This window comes from Lobosporangium transversale (genome assembly GCF_002105155.1).
Source record: "Lobosporangium transversale strain NRRL 3116 chromosome Unknown BCR41scaffold_2, whole genome shotgun sequence".
Lineage (NCBI taxonomy): Eukaryota > Fungi > Mortierellomycota > Mortierellomycetes > Mortierellales > Mortierellaceae > Lobosporangium > Lobosporangium transversale.
This window is the reverse complement of record NW_019028980.1, coordinates 495,113-514,802: the sequence shown is the minus strand read 5'-3', so window position 1 is coordinate 514,802 and position 19,690 is coordinate 495,113. Positions and strand designations below refer to the sequence as shown.

At 41.3% G+C, this 19,690-nt stretch overlaps 4 protein-coding genes across 4 annotated transcripts; 2 read left to right on the top strand and 2 right to left on the bottom strand.

The window, feature by feature from the left end:
- Positions 1 to 1,197: 1,197 nt before the first annotated feature.
- Positions 1,198 to 4,572, top strand: BCR41DRAFT_391693 (VTC domain-domain-containing protein; the record flags this gene model as incomplete). The annotated part of the gene is made up of 3 exons (XM_022028385.1): positions 1,198 to 1,365; positions 1,525 to 2,925; positions 3,244 to 4,572. 3 exons carry the CDS (start codon positions 1,198 to 1,200, stop codon positions 4,570 to 4,572), a joined length of 2,898 nt encoding a protein of 965 aa, XP_021885909.1.
- A 2,128-nt stretch (positions 4,573 to 6,700) lies between these two features.
- BCR41DRAFT_344861 (hypothetical protein) lies at positions 6,701 to 10,309 on the top strand. The gene is made up of 3 exons (XM_022022607.1): positions 6,701 to 7,557; positions 8,073 to 8,096; positions 8,495 to 10,309. Exons 1-3 carry the CDS (start codon positions 7,002 to 7,004, stop codon positions 10,201 to 10,203), a joined length of 2,289 nt encoding a protein of 762 aa, XP_021885908.1. The 5' UTR covers positions 6,701 to 7,001; the 3' UTR covers positions 10,204 to 10,309.
- A 307-nt stretch (positions 10,310 to 10,616) lies between these two features.
- On the bottom strand, positions 10,617 to 13,385 carry BCR41DRAFT_418320 (velvet factor-domain-containing protein; the record flags this gene model as incomplete). The annotated part of the gene is made up of 4 exons (XM_022029606.1): positions 12,296 to 13,385; positions 11,109 to 12,188; positions 10,855 to 10,961; positions 10,617 to 10,714 (listed from the first exon to the last, which is right to left on the bottom strand). The coding sequence occupies exons 1-4, from the start codon at positions 13,270 to 13,272 to the stop codon at positions 10,617 to 10,619; spliced, it is 2,262 nt and encodes a 753-aa protein (XP_021885907.1). The 5' UTR covers positions 13,273 to 13,385.
- Positions 13,386 to 13,981: 596 nt separating this feature from the next.
- BCR41DRAFT_418319 (hypothetical protein) lies at positions 13,982 to 19,409 on the bottom strand. Its single transcript, XM_022029605.1, has 5 exons — positions 19,235 to 19,409; positions 18,581 to 19,114; positions 18,287 to 18,366; positions 18,028 to 18,144; positions 13,982 to 17,863 (listed from the first exon to the last, which is right to left on the bottom strand). Exons 1-5 carry the CDS (start codon positions 19,251 to 19,253, stop codon positions 14,045 to 14,047), a joined length of 4,569 nt encoding a protein of 1,522 aa, XP_021885906.1. The 5' UTR covers positions 19,254 to 19,409; the 3' UTR covers positions 13,982 to 14,044.
- Positions 19,410 to 19,690: the final 281 nt, after the last annotated feature.

Genomic DNA, 19,690 nt, shown 5'->3' with positions numbered 1-19,690 from the left:
ATACTGGTGTGTCTGGATAGGTCCTTTCTTTTTTTGCTCTGCATTGATCCTTTGTTCCTTTTTCCACTTCAGGCTGGTTGCAGTAGCCGAGCATCTTTTTCGCTTTCTCGATTCATTTCCAATTGAACGTTGAGCTGGTCTAAACGAGATATCAATTGGAATGCAAGGGCCTGGTTTTCGCTCAGGATGCATTGGCCAATGCTTTTCAATAATATGAAATTTAGACCAGACCAATAACGACCCACTGCCATCCCTATCCCTCTCCTACTCTCAATTCATCTTTCTATTTGTCTGACTGATATTATAAACACAAAAAACACAAGCTGACCTTAGTTTTCTTTCTCTCTTATCCCCCTCCCCCTCCTCCTGCTCATAAATAAACAGCAACAAACAAATATCCAACAGATAGTCCAAGGATCAAAGAGTTTATTCTTTCCTTCTTTTACTGCGAGGCAAGTTTTGACTAAATACCATTAGTGACAGGACAATGGAATGGAAGAGAGGAAAAAAATATTCTTTGTCAGGTGCAAATCCCGGATACGGAGAAAAGGATAAAAGGAGAAAAGGAGAAAAGGAGAAAAGGAGAAAAGGGAGAGGAATAGAAAGCTCCCCAAATACAAACCTTCTTGAGGAAAATATTCTTTGTTACTCATTTAAAAAAAAAAAGGGTGTTTGTCCCAGAGCACAAAGAAAGAAAAAAAAGAAAAAAAAGAAAAAAAGAAAAAAAAGAAAAAAAAAAAAAAAAGCACGACAGACATGAATATGACGACAATGACGAAGAAGGTCTTGTTGAGCTTAAAAAGGAATGGAACCAACGTCTATGAATACTCCACAAAACGGACTGAAGACGATATCCTCTTGTGGCGAAAATAATCATGGGAATCTGTTTTTTCGTGCACAATTATGTGGAGGGGATGAAAGGAGTAAGGAGAATAGAAGGATATTGGTGTTTGGGGTATTGAATACAAAAATACAATACAATTCACTGCAACGTATTGTTTGCATAACAAATTCTATACTAATCTTTTCCCTCTTCCTTTTCTTCTCTTCCGCTCCTATTTTTATTCGCCTCTCTTCAATAACGTAGCAGCACTACATCTTTTTTTTTTTTTTTTTTTTTTTTTTTCCTCTGTTCAATCCTTTTATTATTACTTCTTTCAGCAACCACCACACCGCCTTTTCTTTCCCCACTAAGCGATGAAATTCGGCGTGCAGCTCAAGACATACAGGGCACCGCATTGGAAATATCATTACGTCGATTATGATGGCCTCAAGGAGCATATTCGATCCAAGAGTCAAGACACACAGTTTACTCAAGAAGATGAGACTAGATTTATCAACTTGCTTTCAGCAGAACTAGAAAAGGTAAAGGACAAGGAATAGCCTGATTAATCTGATACAAACCCCCTTGGTTTTTCTCATGACGATCAACTCCACTCCCCGAATCGCCCACTCATTTTCATCATAAAACGGAACCTCTCCATCCGTTCTTCTCCTTCCCTCCTCGTCTCTTGAAACATATAGGTCGCTTTATTTCAAGCACTCAAACTGGGAGAGATTCAAAGGAGGATAGAGCACTGCGAACACACAATTCAGCAACATCAGGTCTCTGAAAAGTCATCCGAACGATTGACCTTATCCTCATTTGTTGAGACTGAATCCGAGATCAACAAAATTACGTATGATCTTCAGGATTTGGCTCGATTCCAACGTTTAAACTATACTGCATTTCTGAAACTCGTCAAAAAGCATGACAAGCACACGGGTTTTACACTTCGACCATATTTCATGAATCAGCTTCTCTGTAATCAGCCATTCCATCGAGAGAACTTTGCTCTGTTAGTTAGTCGTCTCTCATGTCTGTACAACATCGTTCGTACAGGAACTGTGCCCGTCGTCACCAAGGCGCAGTCAATCGATTCAGAAGATGAAGATGAGGAACTGGAGTATTCAGGATGCATACCCAAGAAGACCGCATTCTGGGTTCACCCCGATTGTGTCATGGATCTCAAAATGCTGATCCTCAAGTACTTGCCTCTAGTGGTGTATGAGCCACCATTAACATCATCTTTGGCCTCGTCCGAAAGATCAACCTCCAGTAGCCAACTGACTTCGTGCGTTACCAGCGAGAGTCCAGTCTCGACCATTTATCTCGACAACAAGGACTTTGACATGTATATGGGGCAGATCGAGAACCGAGAACAGAGTGAAACTTATCGCCTACGATGGTATGGATCAGACAAGAAGCTGATGTGGGTCGAATACCAACAGAGAAACACCCAGTCAGCAACCGTAGACGCATCATCCTCTACGGTACCACCATCCTCTACACCGCTGTCCATGTCTGTGTCAGATAATGCCTCTGTGACTAAACATCGGTTTCAGATAAAGTCAAAGTATGTCCCAAAGTTACTACAAGGGACCGCTAAGCTGAGCAAGGCTGTGGACCAAATGCGCCGGTCAGGACAAAAGACTGAACAGGAGATTCAACAGTTTGAAGAGTCAACTCGAAAGGTTCAATCCAAGATCCATGAGCATGGTCTCCAGCCTGTGACTCAAGTGTTTTTCAACAGGACAGCTTTCCAAGTGCCAGGAGATGCTCGGGTCCGGATTACGATTGACACTGATGTGGTGATGGTTCGGGAGAACCCGATCAGAGCTTCAGCGTTGTATGAGCGACCATGGGATCCAGTTGATTTGAAGGCAGAAAACTATCCATTCCCACATGTTCGGGACCAAGATATTGTTCGATTTCCTTACGCAATCATGCAAATCCGAACGCTGGCAGAGTCACAGGAAGAAGTTCCTGGATGGGTTGATCGGATTGTAAGGAGTCATCTTGTGGAGATGGTTCCTAATTTTACTAAAGACCTACATGCGATCTCCACCTTATATGAGTCTCGTGTTGCCCTATTGCCATTCTGGGTAAGAGCCTCTTTACACACTCTATACCTCGTTATCGTAATTATTGTTATTATTGTTATTATTGTTATTATTGTTATTATTGTTATTATTGTTATTATTGTTCTTACTGTTATTATTGTTATTATTACTATTATTGTTATTATTGTTATTATTACTATTATTGTTATTATTACTATTATTGTTATTATTACTATTATTGTTATTATTACTATTATTGTTATTATTGTTATTATTATTTGTTTATGGAATAGATCAATTGCTTATTCAATCTTTATTTATTATTAATTATCATTATTATTTTTTATCGTTTGATGATAGTTGTCGGACATGGACCGTGATATCCGCAAGCCAGCGATGTTGACAGGCGGATTCTCTCATCTGTCTTCTAGCCAACATGATTCTAACTCGAACTCTGGAACGAACGATACATTGACCTCGGGTCGGTCTTCTGGCTCTGCGACATCCCTTTCTGAGAATGGATCCCCTTCAGCATCCTCGAAGGGAGTATCGGCTCTCAAGAATAAGGACAACAGCAAACGTTCTCGCAAGAGTATTTTGGACTCGAATGAGATTTATACTCCCCATGTTGTTACATTTGATGAAGAAGTCCTGGATTTAGTGGCGAACCGATTGATGTTGGAGCAACAACAGATGCAACAACAAAATGGTGTGGATGGATCCAATTCGAATGGCAATGCCCTTACAGATTCTTCCGCCCTTAAAGTGAAGAAGCCTGTGGTCAGCTGTCTTAAGAAGCATGGGTCGTTCTCAAGCATGCAGAGCAGAAATGGTTCTAATGAGGATTTGACCGCACTAGAGAATCATAGCAATGGGTATGGATCCGTTTCATCCGATTCATCTCAGGTGACAGGCAATAGCAACAATAGCAACAATAGCAACAGCAGCAACAGCAACAACAACAACAATAACAATAACAATAACAAACGGACCACAAAGCGTGTGACATTCAAGAGAAGCATGGCGCAGAAATGGCATGATATCTTTATGGATTGGAATCCGTTCTACAACGATGAGCCTTATTATTATGATGTGGAGTCTCAAGCCTACTTGGGTAGGAATGGTGTTCGAAGATCTGATAGTTTGAGAGCGAAGATCGGTCGTTGGTTCTGGAGGGGAGTGTCTGGAGCGAATATTGTGTTGCTGTTTGTAGGATTGGTCTTGTCGTTGATGAACCTGGGCGACAGTATGGGACTGGAGGCCGCTTCATTGTTCTTGGCAGTGAGCTGTTTGTGTATGGGTACGACTGTGTGGGCGCATTTGATCCGCATGGATGGCCATGAAGACGGGATGACGGATGATTTTGAGGAGGATTTCTTAAAGTTATCCAGATCCAAGAGTGGCGGCGGCGGCGGTGGTAACTACTCGTATGCATCCTATAGCAACACTAACAACATTAAGAAGAGCAGTAGCAGGAGAAGCAGGCGAGCCCTCTTTAACGAACGGAGCGCATTGTTGGCAGCTGGTTCCACAGCACATGCAAGTCAGTTCACTCATGCGGTACATCATGGTCGATGGATCCGAACACGGTTCATGCCTGTGCTCACATTCTTGTCTCTGAGTGCTGTCGTGACCTTGAATGCCATGGTTCAGATGAGACCCTACAGTGAAGATATTGGAGATGACTAGAAGCAAACGAACAAGAAAGAAAGAAAGAAAGAAAGAAAGAAAGAAAGAAAAAAAAAAAAAAAGCGTTTGTTCATATACCAAGGAATAGTAAATAGTGCATTCCATTCTATTCCCTTTTATTTTCCTCTCCCCTCTTCTTCTCTTCTTTATCTTATTAATATTTGAATTGTAGTAAAAATAAAAAATAAAAAATAAAAAATAAAAAAGGAAAAAAGGAAAAAAAAGAAGCAAAGCAACAGATGTTTTGAACAGGGTCCTCAAACGCCAATGCGGAATATAAATGTCAAACAACTTTGTGGTGGAGGGCACATGCGTCCAAGATTTCTATTGTTCAGAGTTAAACCTCCGTCCTGGGGGCTTTTCTTTATTTTTTATTGGATTTGCAAAAGGGAAGGGGGGGAGAAGAGGTTTTTTTTTTCCCTGCTTGTGTAACAGCCAAAGGGCTTTGATAGGTTATCAGAGAAAGCTAGTCCATGTTCGGACAACTAAAGACAAAAGAAAGGGGAAGGGGAGATGTAAGAGGTAAGAACTAGGAAGTAAGAGAAAGTAAGAGGCAAGAACTAGGAAGTAAGAGGTAAGAACTAGAAAGTAAGAGGTAAGAGAAGAAAAAAAAAAAAAAAAAAAAAAAAAAAAGAGGGTGGGAAATAAAAAGGATGCGGGCAAAAAGGAACAGAAAGAGTTCAATTAAGAATATCGAGAAGTAAAAATAAAATAAAATAAATAGGATTATATATGTTAATGCCAAGAAGTGGAACCGAAAATGACATGGTAAAGTATCAAAACATGAAGAAAAAAAAAAAAAAAAAAAAAACTATTTTACAAGCAGTAATGTTGATCCTATGCATTCTTCAGACATTCATTCAAACATCTAAAGCGTTCCAGGTAAGCGGATCAAAATAATTTCTGTGAATAGTTTACAAACGTTTAAAAGTACGTTTTTTTTTTTTTTTTTGCTTCTAATGACCGTTATCTTGATCCAGGGCCTAGAAAAGGTTCGCTCCCTTTTTTATTTTTTATTTTTTTTTTCTTGTTTTGTTTGTTTTGTTTGTTTGTTGTTTCTTTCTAGTCAGCTGGCGAATATATTTAAAATAAATAGAAATAAATGGAAGCTAATATACCGTGGGAGAGCTGGTGGAGAGTTTTTTTTTTTTTTTTTTTTTTTTTTTCTTTATCTCTTTCCACCTTGTTCTTTCTATATCTCTCTTTCCAGATGAGCTAATTGCTATCAATGCGTATAAACAAAACAAAAGAAAAAAAAAATTGGATCATAATCGCCGCAATGATCGCGCGATAGAACAATAGTGAAAATGAAAGGAAAGAAAGAAAAGGAAAAAAAACATGGTGAAAGAACTCCCAACAATTACAACATTTTCGTTTGATATTTCGTAGTGCTGTCTATGAAAAAAAAAAAAAAAAAAAAAAAAAAAAAACGCAATTGCATTGCATTGCATCCCTTTTTTATTTGACCGATAATCGCGTGTAAGAAGAAGGCCTGAACGAGCCTACGGATTGATTTATATTTATATTATTATTAGTCCAACGTGTACAGATAAGACGCGAACTAAGCAATGCAACAACGTTGAGCAAGCATATCGGTTACCTAAATCGTTTGTAGGAAATGTAACATTTGCATGTAAACATGAATGCATTAGTATGCATTGACAAACGTTGTCCTCATTTTATTTTTCTTTCGGAGACAAAAAAAAAAAACTTCAAACTATGAATATTACATATACACGTACAAGAGAAGAAAAAAAAAAAAAAAAAAAAAAAAAAAAAAGCGAAAAGATTGCATTCACGCTCTGTCCATAATGATCGTGGATAAAATTCAATGTATCGAATGCATATAAATCCATCATTTTGTATACATGTATAAAAAGGAACTCTATACTGTGATAGTGTTTAGTTCCCCACAAAAAATACATGCTTAGGTTGCCCCCAAAATTACCCAAAATTATCTTTTACGTTTTTACATGTTGCAGGATGCCATTTGATGGGGGTAAAAAAAAAAAAAAAAACAAAAAAAAAAAAACAAAATAAACAAGGCGGTCGGAACAACATGTTCCTTTTTCTTTTTCTTTTTTCATCAACTGGTTCAACTGTTCATTGATTCTCATTCATTGATTTCATTATTTCTCTGCTCATTCAGATTCTCTCTTTTTTTCCCTTTCTCTCCTTTTCTTTTTTAATTTATTTTCAGTCTTTAATTGTCTTTGCAAAGAATTCTGCGCTCTCGTTTTTTTTATTTATTTTGGATTTATCTCACACTCTACTCTCTCTCACTCTCCACTCTCTTTACTCTTGACACTCTCCACATTGATATCTGCATCCATTGAATGCCTGTCCGCAAACAACATCTTCCTACTCCACAGAACCTACAGATCTAATCCATATTCACATCAGGGATCGAATCGTCCGTGCCTGTGAACATGAACACGAATATGAATATGAATATGAACATGGGCATGGTCATGACCATGGCTAGTAATCATCCCGAGGCTGCTCACCATCAGATTAGCAGCCATGGCCACAATGACTTCGTCAACAACAACAACACCATCCATAGCCTTGATGATAGTATGAGTAGTAATAGCAGTGGTACAATGTTAATCCCTACTACCATTCCTACCATTCCTACCATCCTTACAGCACCCAGCACCCTCTCATCATCCTTGTCATCAATATCCTCAACAACCCAAAGCAGCAGTCCTGTGCCGGTCGTTGGGAAAGAGTTAAAACCAATGACCGACCACACCCACCGGTCTCATCATTCTCGTCTCGCCCGCTGTTCTTCGTCGCCTCAACAACTCTCTTCTCTCACTCATTCAAAAGTTCATTCAGCACGTTCACGTCCACATTCTCATTCTCATTCTCATTCCCACCCTCATTCTCATTCATGTTCCCATCGCCACTCTCATCCTGACCTTGTTTCAATCTTTTTGTGCTCACAATATCCCAACTCGCATTCATACTCCACAGGCACAGGTACGGTTTCTTTTATTTTTTATTTCTTTTTTATTTCTTTTTCTGTTGTGTACATGAAAAATATGAAAGCATGTCCCTGTGTTTCTGTTGCATTGATAAACACATGGTCGCACGATGAAAAAAAATAAAAAAAAATGTGTTGCAACATTTATATACACTGATTACAACAGCGGATACAAAAAAAAAAAAAAAAAAAAAAAAAAAAAATAGAGCCCAATGCGCAAACAATAAGGAAAAAAAAAAAAAAAAAAAAAAAAAAAAAGGCGCATGGACCATTTATTCCGCCCAAATCAATCTGTGTGGTGGACCAAAACACAATGCTAATCATTGCCACTCTTTTTTTCCTTCTTCCTGTCTATATTACTCTCTTTCTCTTTTATTTCCTTATCTTGTTATCTCTCTATCTCTCTCTCTCTCTCTATGAAAATATTATATTTTTCCTCATTATCTTTTACATTTTTATATCACTGTGATGTGATCAACTGGGTCTTATCTCCCCTCTTCTTCTTCTGTAGGTCCGAACAGTGTCCTTTGGAAAGGTAAAGACAATCTGCTACAAGGCATGCAATGCAACGTTGTACAACACACTTGCTTTTCCTCTGTTGCTCTTCTCTTCTCTCTTCTTTCCTCTTCTTTCTCCCTTAACGGTTTCTCGTTAAGGTCCTGCAGCATATACCACTGCGAACTACATTCCTTTTCCTTCTCGTCTTCCTTTTTACATGTTAGGCTCTTCTCACATGATACAGTCGATTCTATATCCTTCCTTCTTTTTCATTTTAATACTCCTTCCCCCCCCCCCCTCCTTGGATTTCCTACATGAGCAGATCAATTGGTGTCAATTAAATTAAAGACGTGCTATTAACCTAGCCTCTTTTTTTTTTCCGTTTCTATTTCTCTCCAATCGATACGTTTCTATCTATCTATTTTATTGTATTAGCCTACTCGCGTGTCAAGCAAAGTATTGCCGAAACTCATTCGACCAATCCTCTTGAAACAATGACTGAGTATTGGCATTCACTCAGTTCTCCGAGACGGCGGGATCTACAGCAACACCAGTCAGAGAAGTTTCAGGAGAAGACTCAAGACATGGAGCTATGCGTTGATACCATGACTCAGACCGGTCACCTCATTTCTGCCTTACCCTCTGCTTCACCAGCTGAATCCACGTGCTCAGATTCGGCCTACTCTCTCCCAGATAAAGAAGAGTCAAATAACAGCAACAGCAATAGCAGTAGTAGTAATAATAATAATATGATGATGACATTGAAGCCCACAACACCATCGTATGCATTACTGCAATCTGTCCAATCATCCGCAACTGAACATGGTCGAATCCTTGCAGAGCGATCCAGATCCTCCTTTAATCGGCTCTTGGACTCGGTCTTGGACAATGCCACCACCCTTGCTGAATCAAATGCTGTTCATGAATCTTATTCTGAAGAGGAAGTGGAGAAGAACAAAAAGAAGGAGTCCCAAAAACAATCAAAAACTCAGCAACAGATAGCGACGGTGGTTAGAAAGGCCAAGTTCTTTGTTGGTGATTCAAGTGATGAGGAAGATGAAAATGGGGAGGAAGAGAGAGAGGAAGAAGAAGAGATTAAGAAGAAGGTTACTTACATGCGCCCTTCTGCTGACTCACATTCATTGCGCCATCTTCATGGCCGTGAGAGTCGAGGAGGCTATCATCATCATCATCACCATCATCTTCGTCATCATCATCATCATCAAGAATCCCATGATGGTGACTGTGAGGACTTTGATATTACTGAACAGGACGATGATGATGAGGCATTCTATTTTGGCAAACCACCTAGGCAACTAATGAAGCCTAGTGTCCCCAGAGATCGCGCACATTCTCATTCTGGCGCTCCAAGTTCTCCGGCCATACCACGACCATACAAGAATGCGAGCATTGTCCTGCAAAGACGTCAGTCTCTCTTATCGGATCTCCTGATGGCAGAGAAGCAGCAAAAGCAACAACAGAAGCTACTTTTGCAACAGCAGCAGCAACAGCAACTACAGAGTTTGAAATATCAATATCCTATTGGATCCAATACTGATGGCGAGGCCAATGTGATCGCTCAAGTATCTCGTATGGCCAATGTGTCGGATGTAAATGCCAAGTCGTTGCATTCTCTATACCCCACATCTTCTCGATTGCAACAACAACAGCAGTATCATTCGCAACAACGCTATCATCAAGATACCACCAAGCTTTCCATTCAAGAAGAACAAGAGGATGATGATATCCTACACAAGACTAAGAGCACTCTGGTTAGGACGAAAAAAATATACAAAAACTTGGCGGAGCTAGCCAAGACTGCGGAGATAATGCCATCAAGCAATCGAGTAACTTTTACGACATCATCACCTACGATGGCCTCTTTCATTGCCAAAACCTCCTCTGTATTACCATTACCACCATCTTCAACCACCATCTCTATGCCTTTAAAGACACCCGGAGTAGGAGTAACAGCATCAGGAACAACCACAACAGCAACCACCACCGCCACCACAACAGGTTGGACACCTTCTCAAGTTCAAGGTCAAACTTCATCACTGGTTGCACAATCGACTATGACAGCCCAGCGTGCACTCTTGAATGCCTCTACTACTTTGACGGATGTCTTGTTCCGTAGGCGATAGATAGCTTATTTCTTTTGTCATTATCATATATTATATATACTCTAGCGATCCTCTTTTTCATTTCTCTCCACTCCACTCTTTTTCATTTCTCTCCACTCCACTCCACTCTTTTTTTTTTTTTTTTTTTTTTTTTTCTAAAAAGTAATATATAGCCCGTTTCATTTGGTCGCGATACCTTATATTTTTTGAATACTTTCGAGTGTATTGGCAGCCAATTAGCTCGCTTGTTACGAGTATTGTTGCAAGTCCGTCACGTAGTGAGATGCCACCAGAACAATTCAATCATCGTTTTTAGATTAAAAATATAAGGTATCGTGACCAAATAAAATTGGCGATATCAATGCTTGAATTTTTTTTTTTTTTTTTCTATATACATTTTATAAATGGTTTTACTTATTATATATATATATTTATTAATCTCGTTCTCTGTCTACTTTACGCACACGTAAATCATTGCGGATTGGGATTTTCAAGCCTTGTTTCGCGAATGCTTTTGATAGTTCAGTGGATTCTATTTCATTAAGAAAGGGATAAAATAAATCAATCAATCAATAAACAAATCAACTGCAAAGAAAGAAAAAAGAAAAAAGAAAAAAGAAAAAAGGAAAAAAAAAAAAAAAGAGCTTATTTGGTTCTCTTTTTTCTTTTTACCTGTCATTCCCGGGAACTTTTTTGCAGAATAAACCGTGAAAGGTTCACTGATCTCTTCTGCAACCAACGTCGATACATGTCCATCTTCATTGTTCATGAAATCAAAACTATGAAGGAACCACAAAGATAGATATAAAGTATTATAACAGAGCAGAACAGAGCAGAACAGAGCATACATGTTAGCCATGCTTTTCGTATTATATATATATTTGCTTTTTTGCTTTACTTTTTTTTTGTTTTGTTTTTGTTTTTACCTTCCAAACCGCATTAATGAGAACTTGAGTGTATAAACTCCTTCAGTTCGAATGCTTAGGTCTGGGAAACTAAAGTACCAACCCGGTACACCTTCTGCATTGTTCAACAGGACCGGTGACACGACCAAGGAACCCATCAGGATTCGTGTCAACTTGGGAGGGTCCATCTTTCCTGGTGTCGCAATCATGTTCCGTACTTCTTTACCATCGGCTGACCATAGAGATGCATGTAACACAAATAATGGATCTTGTTCTGAAAGCTCTTCATCGTCATCATGAAACCCATCCCCTTCTTCTTCTTCCTCTTCTTCTTCTCCTTCTTCATCTTCATGATCTTCCTCATGATCTTCATGACCACTGTCATGACCATAGGCTCGATCAATGACAGAGGGACTCTTTTTCACTTTCGTCTGTCCTTCTTCTTCTTCTTCGTCTTCGTTTCCTTCTTCAGCCTTGTCCCTATCTTGACGACCACGTTTACCCAAAGTGAATGGCGTCGTTCCTTTTGTCTGCTGTTGCTTCAGATCCTCAGTTTCGTTTGTAGTTATTGTAGTACTAGTCGTAGTGATAGTGGCAACAGCCCGAAGACTAGTGGGTCTTTCACCAGCCTTACTCCCGTTCTTCTTCTTTTCCCCTTCCCTTTCCCTTTCCCTTTCCCTTTCCTTTTCCTCTTTAGTCTTATTGTCATCGCTGTCTTCTGGTTGAAAAGTCTCATCATTGTCTTCATTATCTTGAACTCCATCATCATCATCTGTCTCATGTTCAGGATCACTCACATTAGGATGACGGTGCTGATGATTCATTTTCGTTTTTGAGTTGACAGATTTGGATGTCGTCGAAGCAGATGATATGGTATCCTTGGTCATTAAAGTAGCATCAGCAGAAGTAGTAGCAGTAGCAGTAGTAGTAGCAGTAGCAGTCGCATTTGAACGTTGCATACGTTTTAATGGATGCTGTGCATCTTCTTTATCCAAGAAAAGCTGAACGATCGGAGGTGGGTCCACCGGTCGGCGATCCTTTTCTCCAAACCCACACATTCGTGCATGAAGTGGTTGTTGTACGATTTTGATCCGCACAGGTCTATAAAAAAAAAAAAAAAAAAAAAAAAAACTTTGTCAGAACATTTATTAAAAAAAAGAAAAAAAAAAAAAACAACCTCCCGCTTCCTCCCTCCTTTCCCAACTTACCGCTCATCAAGATGCGATGTAGAAACATGATGGGTTGTTGTGGTTGATGTCTTTTGGTCATTGTCAGGATTGTTATTACTTTTAGGAATGATATTTCTTAGATGACTGCGCCCCAACTCGACAGAGTGAGAATGGTGCTGCTGGTGCTGGTGGTGCTGATGCTTCATAGGGTATTGTTCATGGTTGTCATTGCTATGCCTCTTGATTGAATGATCTCTTCGATATCCTTCTGGATAGTCCATTGAACGAGAGTCGGCTTGAGAATCAGTAATAGTAAAAGTAGTAGTAGTAGAAGAAGAAGAAGAAGATGGTGGCGGTGGTGGCAGTGGAGCTGCATATTGAGGATGGCTACCTGGTGAAGGAGGATAGGGATAGTAATGACCATGATCATGGCCATGTGTCTGTGTCTGTGTCTGCGGTTGTGGTTGTGGTTGTGGTTGTGGTTGTGGTTGCGGAATTGGAGTGTTATCATTTAATGGGTATGGTTTGTGACCATATTCATGTCCTGGCCAGCTATTATCGTAGGGCGGATAATGGTGGGCAGATGCATTAGAAAGATTCTGTGAGGAAGTCGATGGATGATGTTGTCGTTGCTGGTGCTGATGCTGATGCTGATGCTGATGCTGATGCTGGTGCTGGTATTGTTGATCTTGATGAGGAGTTTGATATGGGTGAAAGTGGTGTGAGTGACGTCCCCTGTTGTCTCTGCTGTACGGATAGTCGTTATGACGGAACGGGGGAAGGTGTGACATTGAGCTTTGATGTGGAGGAGGGACTTGGTAAGAAGTTGGTTGGTGAGCTCCTGGATACGGATGATGATAATGATGGTGATAATGGGCAACAGGTCCAGCAGGTCCAGCAGGAACAGAAGCAGAATCAGGAGTAAAAGTAGAAGTAGAAGTAGAAGTAGAAGAAAGGTGATTCGAGCTGTTTCCTTGTGCTGGCTCAGGATTGCAGAGATCGTGGATAGAAGCCATAATTATTATTATTATTTATATTGACTCTGTTTTTTTGGAATCAATGTTGAGAAGAATAGTTATTAAAAAGAGAAGTGGTAATGGATAGAGATGAGGAAAAAGAAGGAAGGAATAAAAAAAAAAAAAGAGAGACAGAGAGAGAAAATATGTTTGCTCTTTGGATTAAACACCAGGCAAAAAAGATGACTACTGTACATGTACTTTTCGGATAAAACAAAGAGGGAAAGGTAGAGTAATGAATGTGGCTCGAACAAAGATGGGAAAATATAGCACAGGAAAGTGAATGTTAACAATGCTAGGCTAAAGTGATGCAAAAGGCAATGACAATGATGAAAATTGAGAAGGACCAACTAATTATGTATACTATCATCATCATTTTCATCATCCCTCTAAATCCATTTCCTAATCGTCATTTGGAATACAGACAGATGGACTTTTTTTTCTTTTTCGAGACTCAACGCGGCTAAACCTTCAATTGCCTCATCCTGGGATAATCTTACTGCAGCCAATCAACTTCACAAAAAATGTACATATATATATATCTATACACATTTGTATACATGTAGGTAGTGCTCTTCCATTTTTTATTGTGAAAATGGATTTAACCCAATTGAATATGCAAAATAAAAAGTAAAGTCAATGCTGCTAAATTACAAATAAAGTAAAAGAAAGAAAGAAAAAGCTAGAAATATAACACATAACATTGACCCATATACTAAAAAAAAAAAAAAATAAAAGAAAGAAAGAAATAAAGTCCTGGACTAAACAGCATCTATGCTTCCTCATATGTTGTTTTGTTCAACGCCCTCGAGGAATTGGTACTGGCACTCTGCTGCTGCTGATGTCCTGTATTCATGTTGTATCCCGGTCCTTGATGCCCATGGTGACTTTGGTTCATATATCCACCTCGCGGACGAAGCTCTTTATAGCCCTGTCCTCCGCCATTGAAACCCCCTCGGCCGCCTCGATGATTGCCGCCCAGATGTCCATGATGACCATTTCCATGTCCATGATGACCATTTCCATGACCATAATGACCATTTCCGTGACCATGGCTGGGACCGTGGCCATGACCATGCGACAACGGCATACTCATCGAAGATGTCACCATTGCCTGATAGCCCCCAAATGGCCCTGTTGGTCCAAGTGGGCCATTGACATTCATCCGGCCATTCCCACCCTCGGTTCCATTTCCAGAGCTCCATGACAATGATGATGAAGGTCCGTTGCTATTGTCCCTCTGTGCATGATTACGGTCCCCTCCTTCGCCGTTTTGACTCATTAAAGGGCTCGTCATTGAACCAGAACCGCTGCCCGATACTATCGTCGGGTTGTTACTGTTTCCCCATCTTTCGGTTGATGAAGGTGGGGGTGATCCATCTTGGAAACTGCTTTCCAGAGACGCTGGTCCTGAATGATGGGCCTGTCTATGTTGCTGTTGTGGGTGATGTTGGTGTTGATGATGAGGGTGATGCTGGGGACCATATGAACGAGATTGAGGCACTCGATTGGCTGTTGGGATGATGTTGGGATGCTGTGACCCTGGTAACTGCACAAGGTATGCTCCTGGAGCAGGAGCTACTGCCGCTGCCTGGACTGGCGGTTCTCCTGCAGCTGAAAAGCGAGGCAACCAGTGGGGGTGGGGGCCAATCACTGAACCTGAAGCACCGCTACCAACGTTATTTCCCATAGAGCCATCCGGCTTATTATCAACCATGACTGACTGTGTTGTCATGACCTGAAGGGCCATATCAGGTGATCCATGACTTGGTGCTATCCCAGCAGGACCATCCCTCGGAGACATTGCCAGTGAGCCATGAGGAGGTAACAAGCCGCCAGGAAACTGAGGCATAGGGTGAGAAGGAGGCATAGCCCCTCTTGGAATCATGTAATAGAGATGAGGTGCATTCATAGGAAACCCTTGAGAGTACATTGGCATCACCATCGGAAACTGTCCAGGATGAGCAGCATTTCCAGCTGGTCCGCTCATCACAACACCATTGGGTGTTATAGCAGGCCCTGCTTGGCTCAAGTCCATCCCAATGGATGGACTCCATGATTGCTGTGGTACCATTGGATTAACGCCTCCAGGCCCAGAAATGTTGACCATGTACATATCGGAGACACCCTGGGGTGTCAAATGGTTGCTTCCGCTAATTTGCTGCTGTTGTTGTTGCTGATCTGATGCAACAGTTGCATCCCATGCCTTTTTAGCATTATCATCAGCAGAAGTCTCCTTGTTGGGCGCCGCTGCCGTTGGCAAAGTGTTCTGTGAAGAGAGAACTTGCTCCAATCCGACGCCTTCTGAAGGTACGCTATCGATCTCACTGTCAACCATGAAGCTCACACTCCCACGGTTCTTGGCCGCCTTCTCAACAATGCTAGGAAAAATGGTCGAAGCATTTGAGCTTAAAAAAGAGCCCCTCTTCATTGATGGATCGGTTTTCCCGCTTGCCTTGCCTTCGCTTGGCTCACCGGGTTTATCATCATCCTGTTGTTGTGACTGTTGATCAACGATAGGCATTCCAATGTTCATATCGCCCGCAGGCTGTAGTGCAAGTCGTGCATGGATTTTGGAAATATGAGATATTTTGACGGCTTCATTGAACCCATTAAGCTTAGCTGGATAGTTGCCCTTTCCATTAGCTGCAGCCATGGATCTTGAAATCCTCCTGCCATTCATGGGTTTTGTCTCCAGCTTTGGAGCCTGAGCATTCGAGTCTTGTACAAGCTCGTCTTTGCTAACATCAACTGCATTACTGAGCTTCTTCCTTTCGACAGAATTTACTGTTGGCTCCAACTTGTTATCCGCTGTCGCTACCTCCACTTTAGGCTCAGGTTTACGCCAGGACGTAGATTCGCCGCTATCTCTTGCTGCACGAACAGCCTTGGCGTTACGCTTCAGGGTCGTCCTCTCTGTAAAAGAAGGCAGCGAAGTCTTTTCGTTACCTTCTTCGGTAGTATCCTGTGCAGATGGTCCAGCAGTCTTACTAGATATAGACCGCGCAGTCTCCTTCTCAGCTAAACCACCACTAATAGCAGACATCTGCTTAGGACCCTCTGGAGCCAAGAGTGATTTATCCTTATTCTCGTGTAGCTGTTCTTCAATCTTATGCATCACCTCATTCAAATGATCTATTTGGGGCTCATGAGAGGTATGATGAGATGTAGCCTTATCATCCTTTTTAGCCCCACCCTTACCCATCGTGACGTTCCCTGACCTTCTCCATGGAGTAGTCACTGTAGAAACTGGGTTTTTCTCTTCTTCCGCCTGTGCTAGTGCACGCCTTTCATCGCGGATCCTCGCGATTCTCTCATTCTCCTCCTTAACAAGTTTGTCGGGTAAGGCACGCCATCCAGCTAGTGCTTCCTGTTTTTCGCGCTCATTCATGGTCCTAATGAGTGGCCTATCTCGTGGGTCAGCAGTCTCACGGGTGTGCTCAGGTTCGTCTGTCTGTATTATTGACTTGATGACGGTGGCATCAGTGGTGGGAGCGCTAACAGCAGCTGCTTCTTGCTCCTGTTTCTTTCGAATCTCTTCCTCTGCCTTTTCTTTTGCTAAACGTTCCTCCTCCGCTGCTGCTTCTTGCTTGGCCTTGGCGAGTTTCTCTTCTTCTATCTTGCGCGCCACTACATCTGCTTTTGCACGCGCTCTGGCCTTGCTTTCTTCCCTCTCTCTTTCTTCGTCATCCCGCCGCTTACGTGCTTCATCTGCGATCTGTTTCATTGCTTCATGCTGATGGTCCGTAGCTCCATATGGCTCAATGTGATTACCTCCATGCTCCCGATGCTCGTGATCTTTTGTATAATTTCGTTCATGTGGACCACGTGCACCGGACAATGAATGTGGATGATATGAATGAGGGTGAGAACTAGGATGACCATGAGAATTTATATCATGAAGCCCCAACCCGTCATTCGTAGATTCTTTCGGACGTGTCAATAATTGAAAATCGCGCTGACGGTCAGGAATTCGATCTGAAGAGTATGGTGGCCGATCATGGCTGTGTCTCCTGTCTTGATGATAGTCACCATCTCGCTGACGATAGGGTGACCGATCGCGTTGATAGCTTCCAGAGCGGTTATAAGAGTCTCTACGCTCATGAGAGTATGGTTCACGGTAGCTAGGGTCCCGGCGAGGCCCAGAATAGGAATCTTTGTGTCCAGTTGAGTCTCGACGAGGCCCATTCTGATATGGGTCTCGTGATCCTAACGATTCACGTCGCTGGTGAGAGTAATGACCCAGGTTTCGATCTGTGGAGGGACGGCGATCAGTTGGCGCTCCTTGCCAAAGTGATGAATGCGCGCGGTCCTGTGGGCCATATCTAGATGGTGTCTCTTGATGAGGCTGATAAAGTGATGGTCCTGAACTAGACTGACCTCGATTGGGCCATGCTCTGGTGAACTCTACATCTCCTCGATCAACAACGCGCTCTTCTCGTTGGCTATCAGGTATCGGCGGCGGTAGTGATGGTTCTTTGTCCTTTTGACTCTCTGCTGTCTGTGCCACTGCTGCTGCGAGGATGACAGAACCATCTCCAAATTCAATCGCTTCTGCATTAAGGAAATCTTCACCTTCGTCCTCATCAGCCTACAAATATAGTGTATTTTATTAGTTTGGGTGACAAGATATCACACGCTGATAGTTAAACATCGGGACGCGTTTGTACGGACTATGTAGTTATTTATAATTATCATTATATATATATATATATATATATATATATATATATATATATATATATATAGACATACCTCATCCCAGTTATCGGCCCCTAATGACAAAGTAGAGACGGTTTTCGACATGGGCTCGCTTGCTACCATACTCGCTGCCGTATTCGGCGCCGTACTTGCTACCGTATTGTTTGGTGTCTATATAATGGTACCATATTCAATTTATACCACATGTAAACAGCAAATTCATGGCACAAGGTTTCAGTTTTTTTTTTTTTTTTTTTTTTTTTCACAAAAAAAAATTCCAAAAGAAGGCTTTCTATCATTTCTTTTTACTTACAGTCGTGTTCTTTTCTGAGATAGTGTTATTGGCTCTACCATTTTGATTTTGGTTGTTTGTATGTCCATGGCTCTGCTGATCTATTACACAGAAAAAAAAAAAAAAAAAAAAAAAAGCCGGTTTTCCCAATCAAGTCATATGTAAAAGCAAAAGAAAAAATAAATAAAATCAGTGTGTGCATCATGCAAAAAGAACTATGTTAAAATATGTGTAATAAGCAATGTTTCGCAATGCCTTCGCCATCACTTGCTCAAGTGACCAAAGTAAACACAGGAGAAAAAAATCTTTGCTTACCATGCTGCTGTGTTATTTTGGCAGCCTCTGCGGCAGTAGGAAATTCATCATGATGCAGTTCTGGGGTATGTGCCACTGTTCTCCATGCTCGAGGCGCAGGCTTTTGAAGAGGCGAACCTACAGAGGATTCCATGAGAGGCGAGTCACCATTACTAGGGATATTGACATTGCTATTGCCATTAGGATTGCTATTGGTATTGGAGCTGGTATTGGAACTGATATTGGTACTGGTGTTGACATTAGTATTAGTGCTGGTATTGCTTGCTCCTTGTGATCCCACAGAGGTGTCTCCTGTATCTGCTCCTGACAATGGATTGGCTCCTTCTGTAGTAGTGGCAGCAGGAGATGATGCGGCTGAGGATGAAGCGGTCAGTACAGCGGTTGAAGAGGTGGATGGTGATCCCCAGCTTGGGCCTGACGCCACCAACGAATCAAGTCCTCCTTTTTCGTGGCGTCGACTAGGAAGATTAACAGGCGCTGGGGCCGACACCTTTGTGTTATTTGCTTTCCCTCGTAGCGTTGAGCCTCCACGACCTGATGTTTGAGGAAGAAGGTACAGAGGGAAGGTCAGTGTTGATAAGTAAATAGTCTTTTTTTTTTTTTTTTTTTTTTTTTGTTTTCACGCTGAAGTTTCTTTATTTTTTATTACGGTACCAGAGCGATATGCTTTCATGAGAGTATGTGAGTATGACTTGCGGATATAGGCGGAAGAGGGAGGGAGGGGGAAAGGGTGCGTAAGAGTAGGAGGGGTAAGAGGATGGAGTAAATGTCGATGTCGGAATAGAATGAGAAGAATAAGATCTATTTTGTATTTTGAATATTGTTCATGAGAAATTAAGGCACAGTAAGAAAACGTTGTGGTTAGTTTGGACTGCACAAAATAGTTTACAAATCTAGGTGTCTGACACAATTTCCATCAATGTTCAAGTGGCATATCCAAATTTTATACACAAAGCATACACACATCCACAGAACAACCTTCGTTCCCCAGTTAAAAAAAAGGCAAAAATAAAAAAGTTTCGTGAGTGGTATGTGCGTGGCCGGTTGAAGAAAGAAAAAAAAAAAAAAAAAAAAAAAAGGGCTCATAAAGAAAGGAGAATGCTCGTCTCA

Bases quoted from the DNA above. Each gene is read 5' to 3' on its own strand.
- BCR41DRAFT_344861 (XM_022022607.1), top strand. From the start codon at position 7,002: ATGAACACGAATATGAATATGAATATGAACATGGGCATGGTCATGACC. The intron at 7,558-8,072 runs GTACGGTTTCTT...CTTCTTCTGTAG, and splicing joins TTCATACTCCACAGGCACAG to GTCCGAACAGTGTCCTTTGG. The intron at 8,097-8,494 runs GTAAAGACAATC...TTATTGTATTAG, and splicing joins GAACAGTGTCCTTTGGAAAG to CCTACTCGCGTGTCAAGCAA.
- BCR41DRAFT_418319 (XM_022029605.1), bottom strand. The intron at 18,367-18,580 runs GTAAGCAAAGAT...TCTGTGTAATAG, and splicing joins CAAAATAACACAGCAGCATG to ATCAGCAGAGCCATGGACAT. The intron at 17,864-18,027 runs GTATGTCTATAT...CTATATTTGTAG, and splicing joins GGGCCGATAACTGGGATGAG to GCTGATGAGGACGAAGGTGA.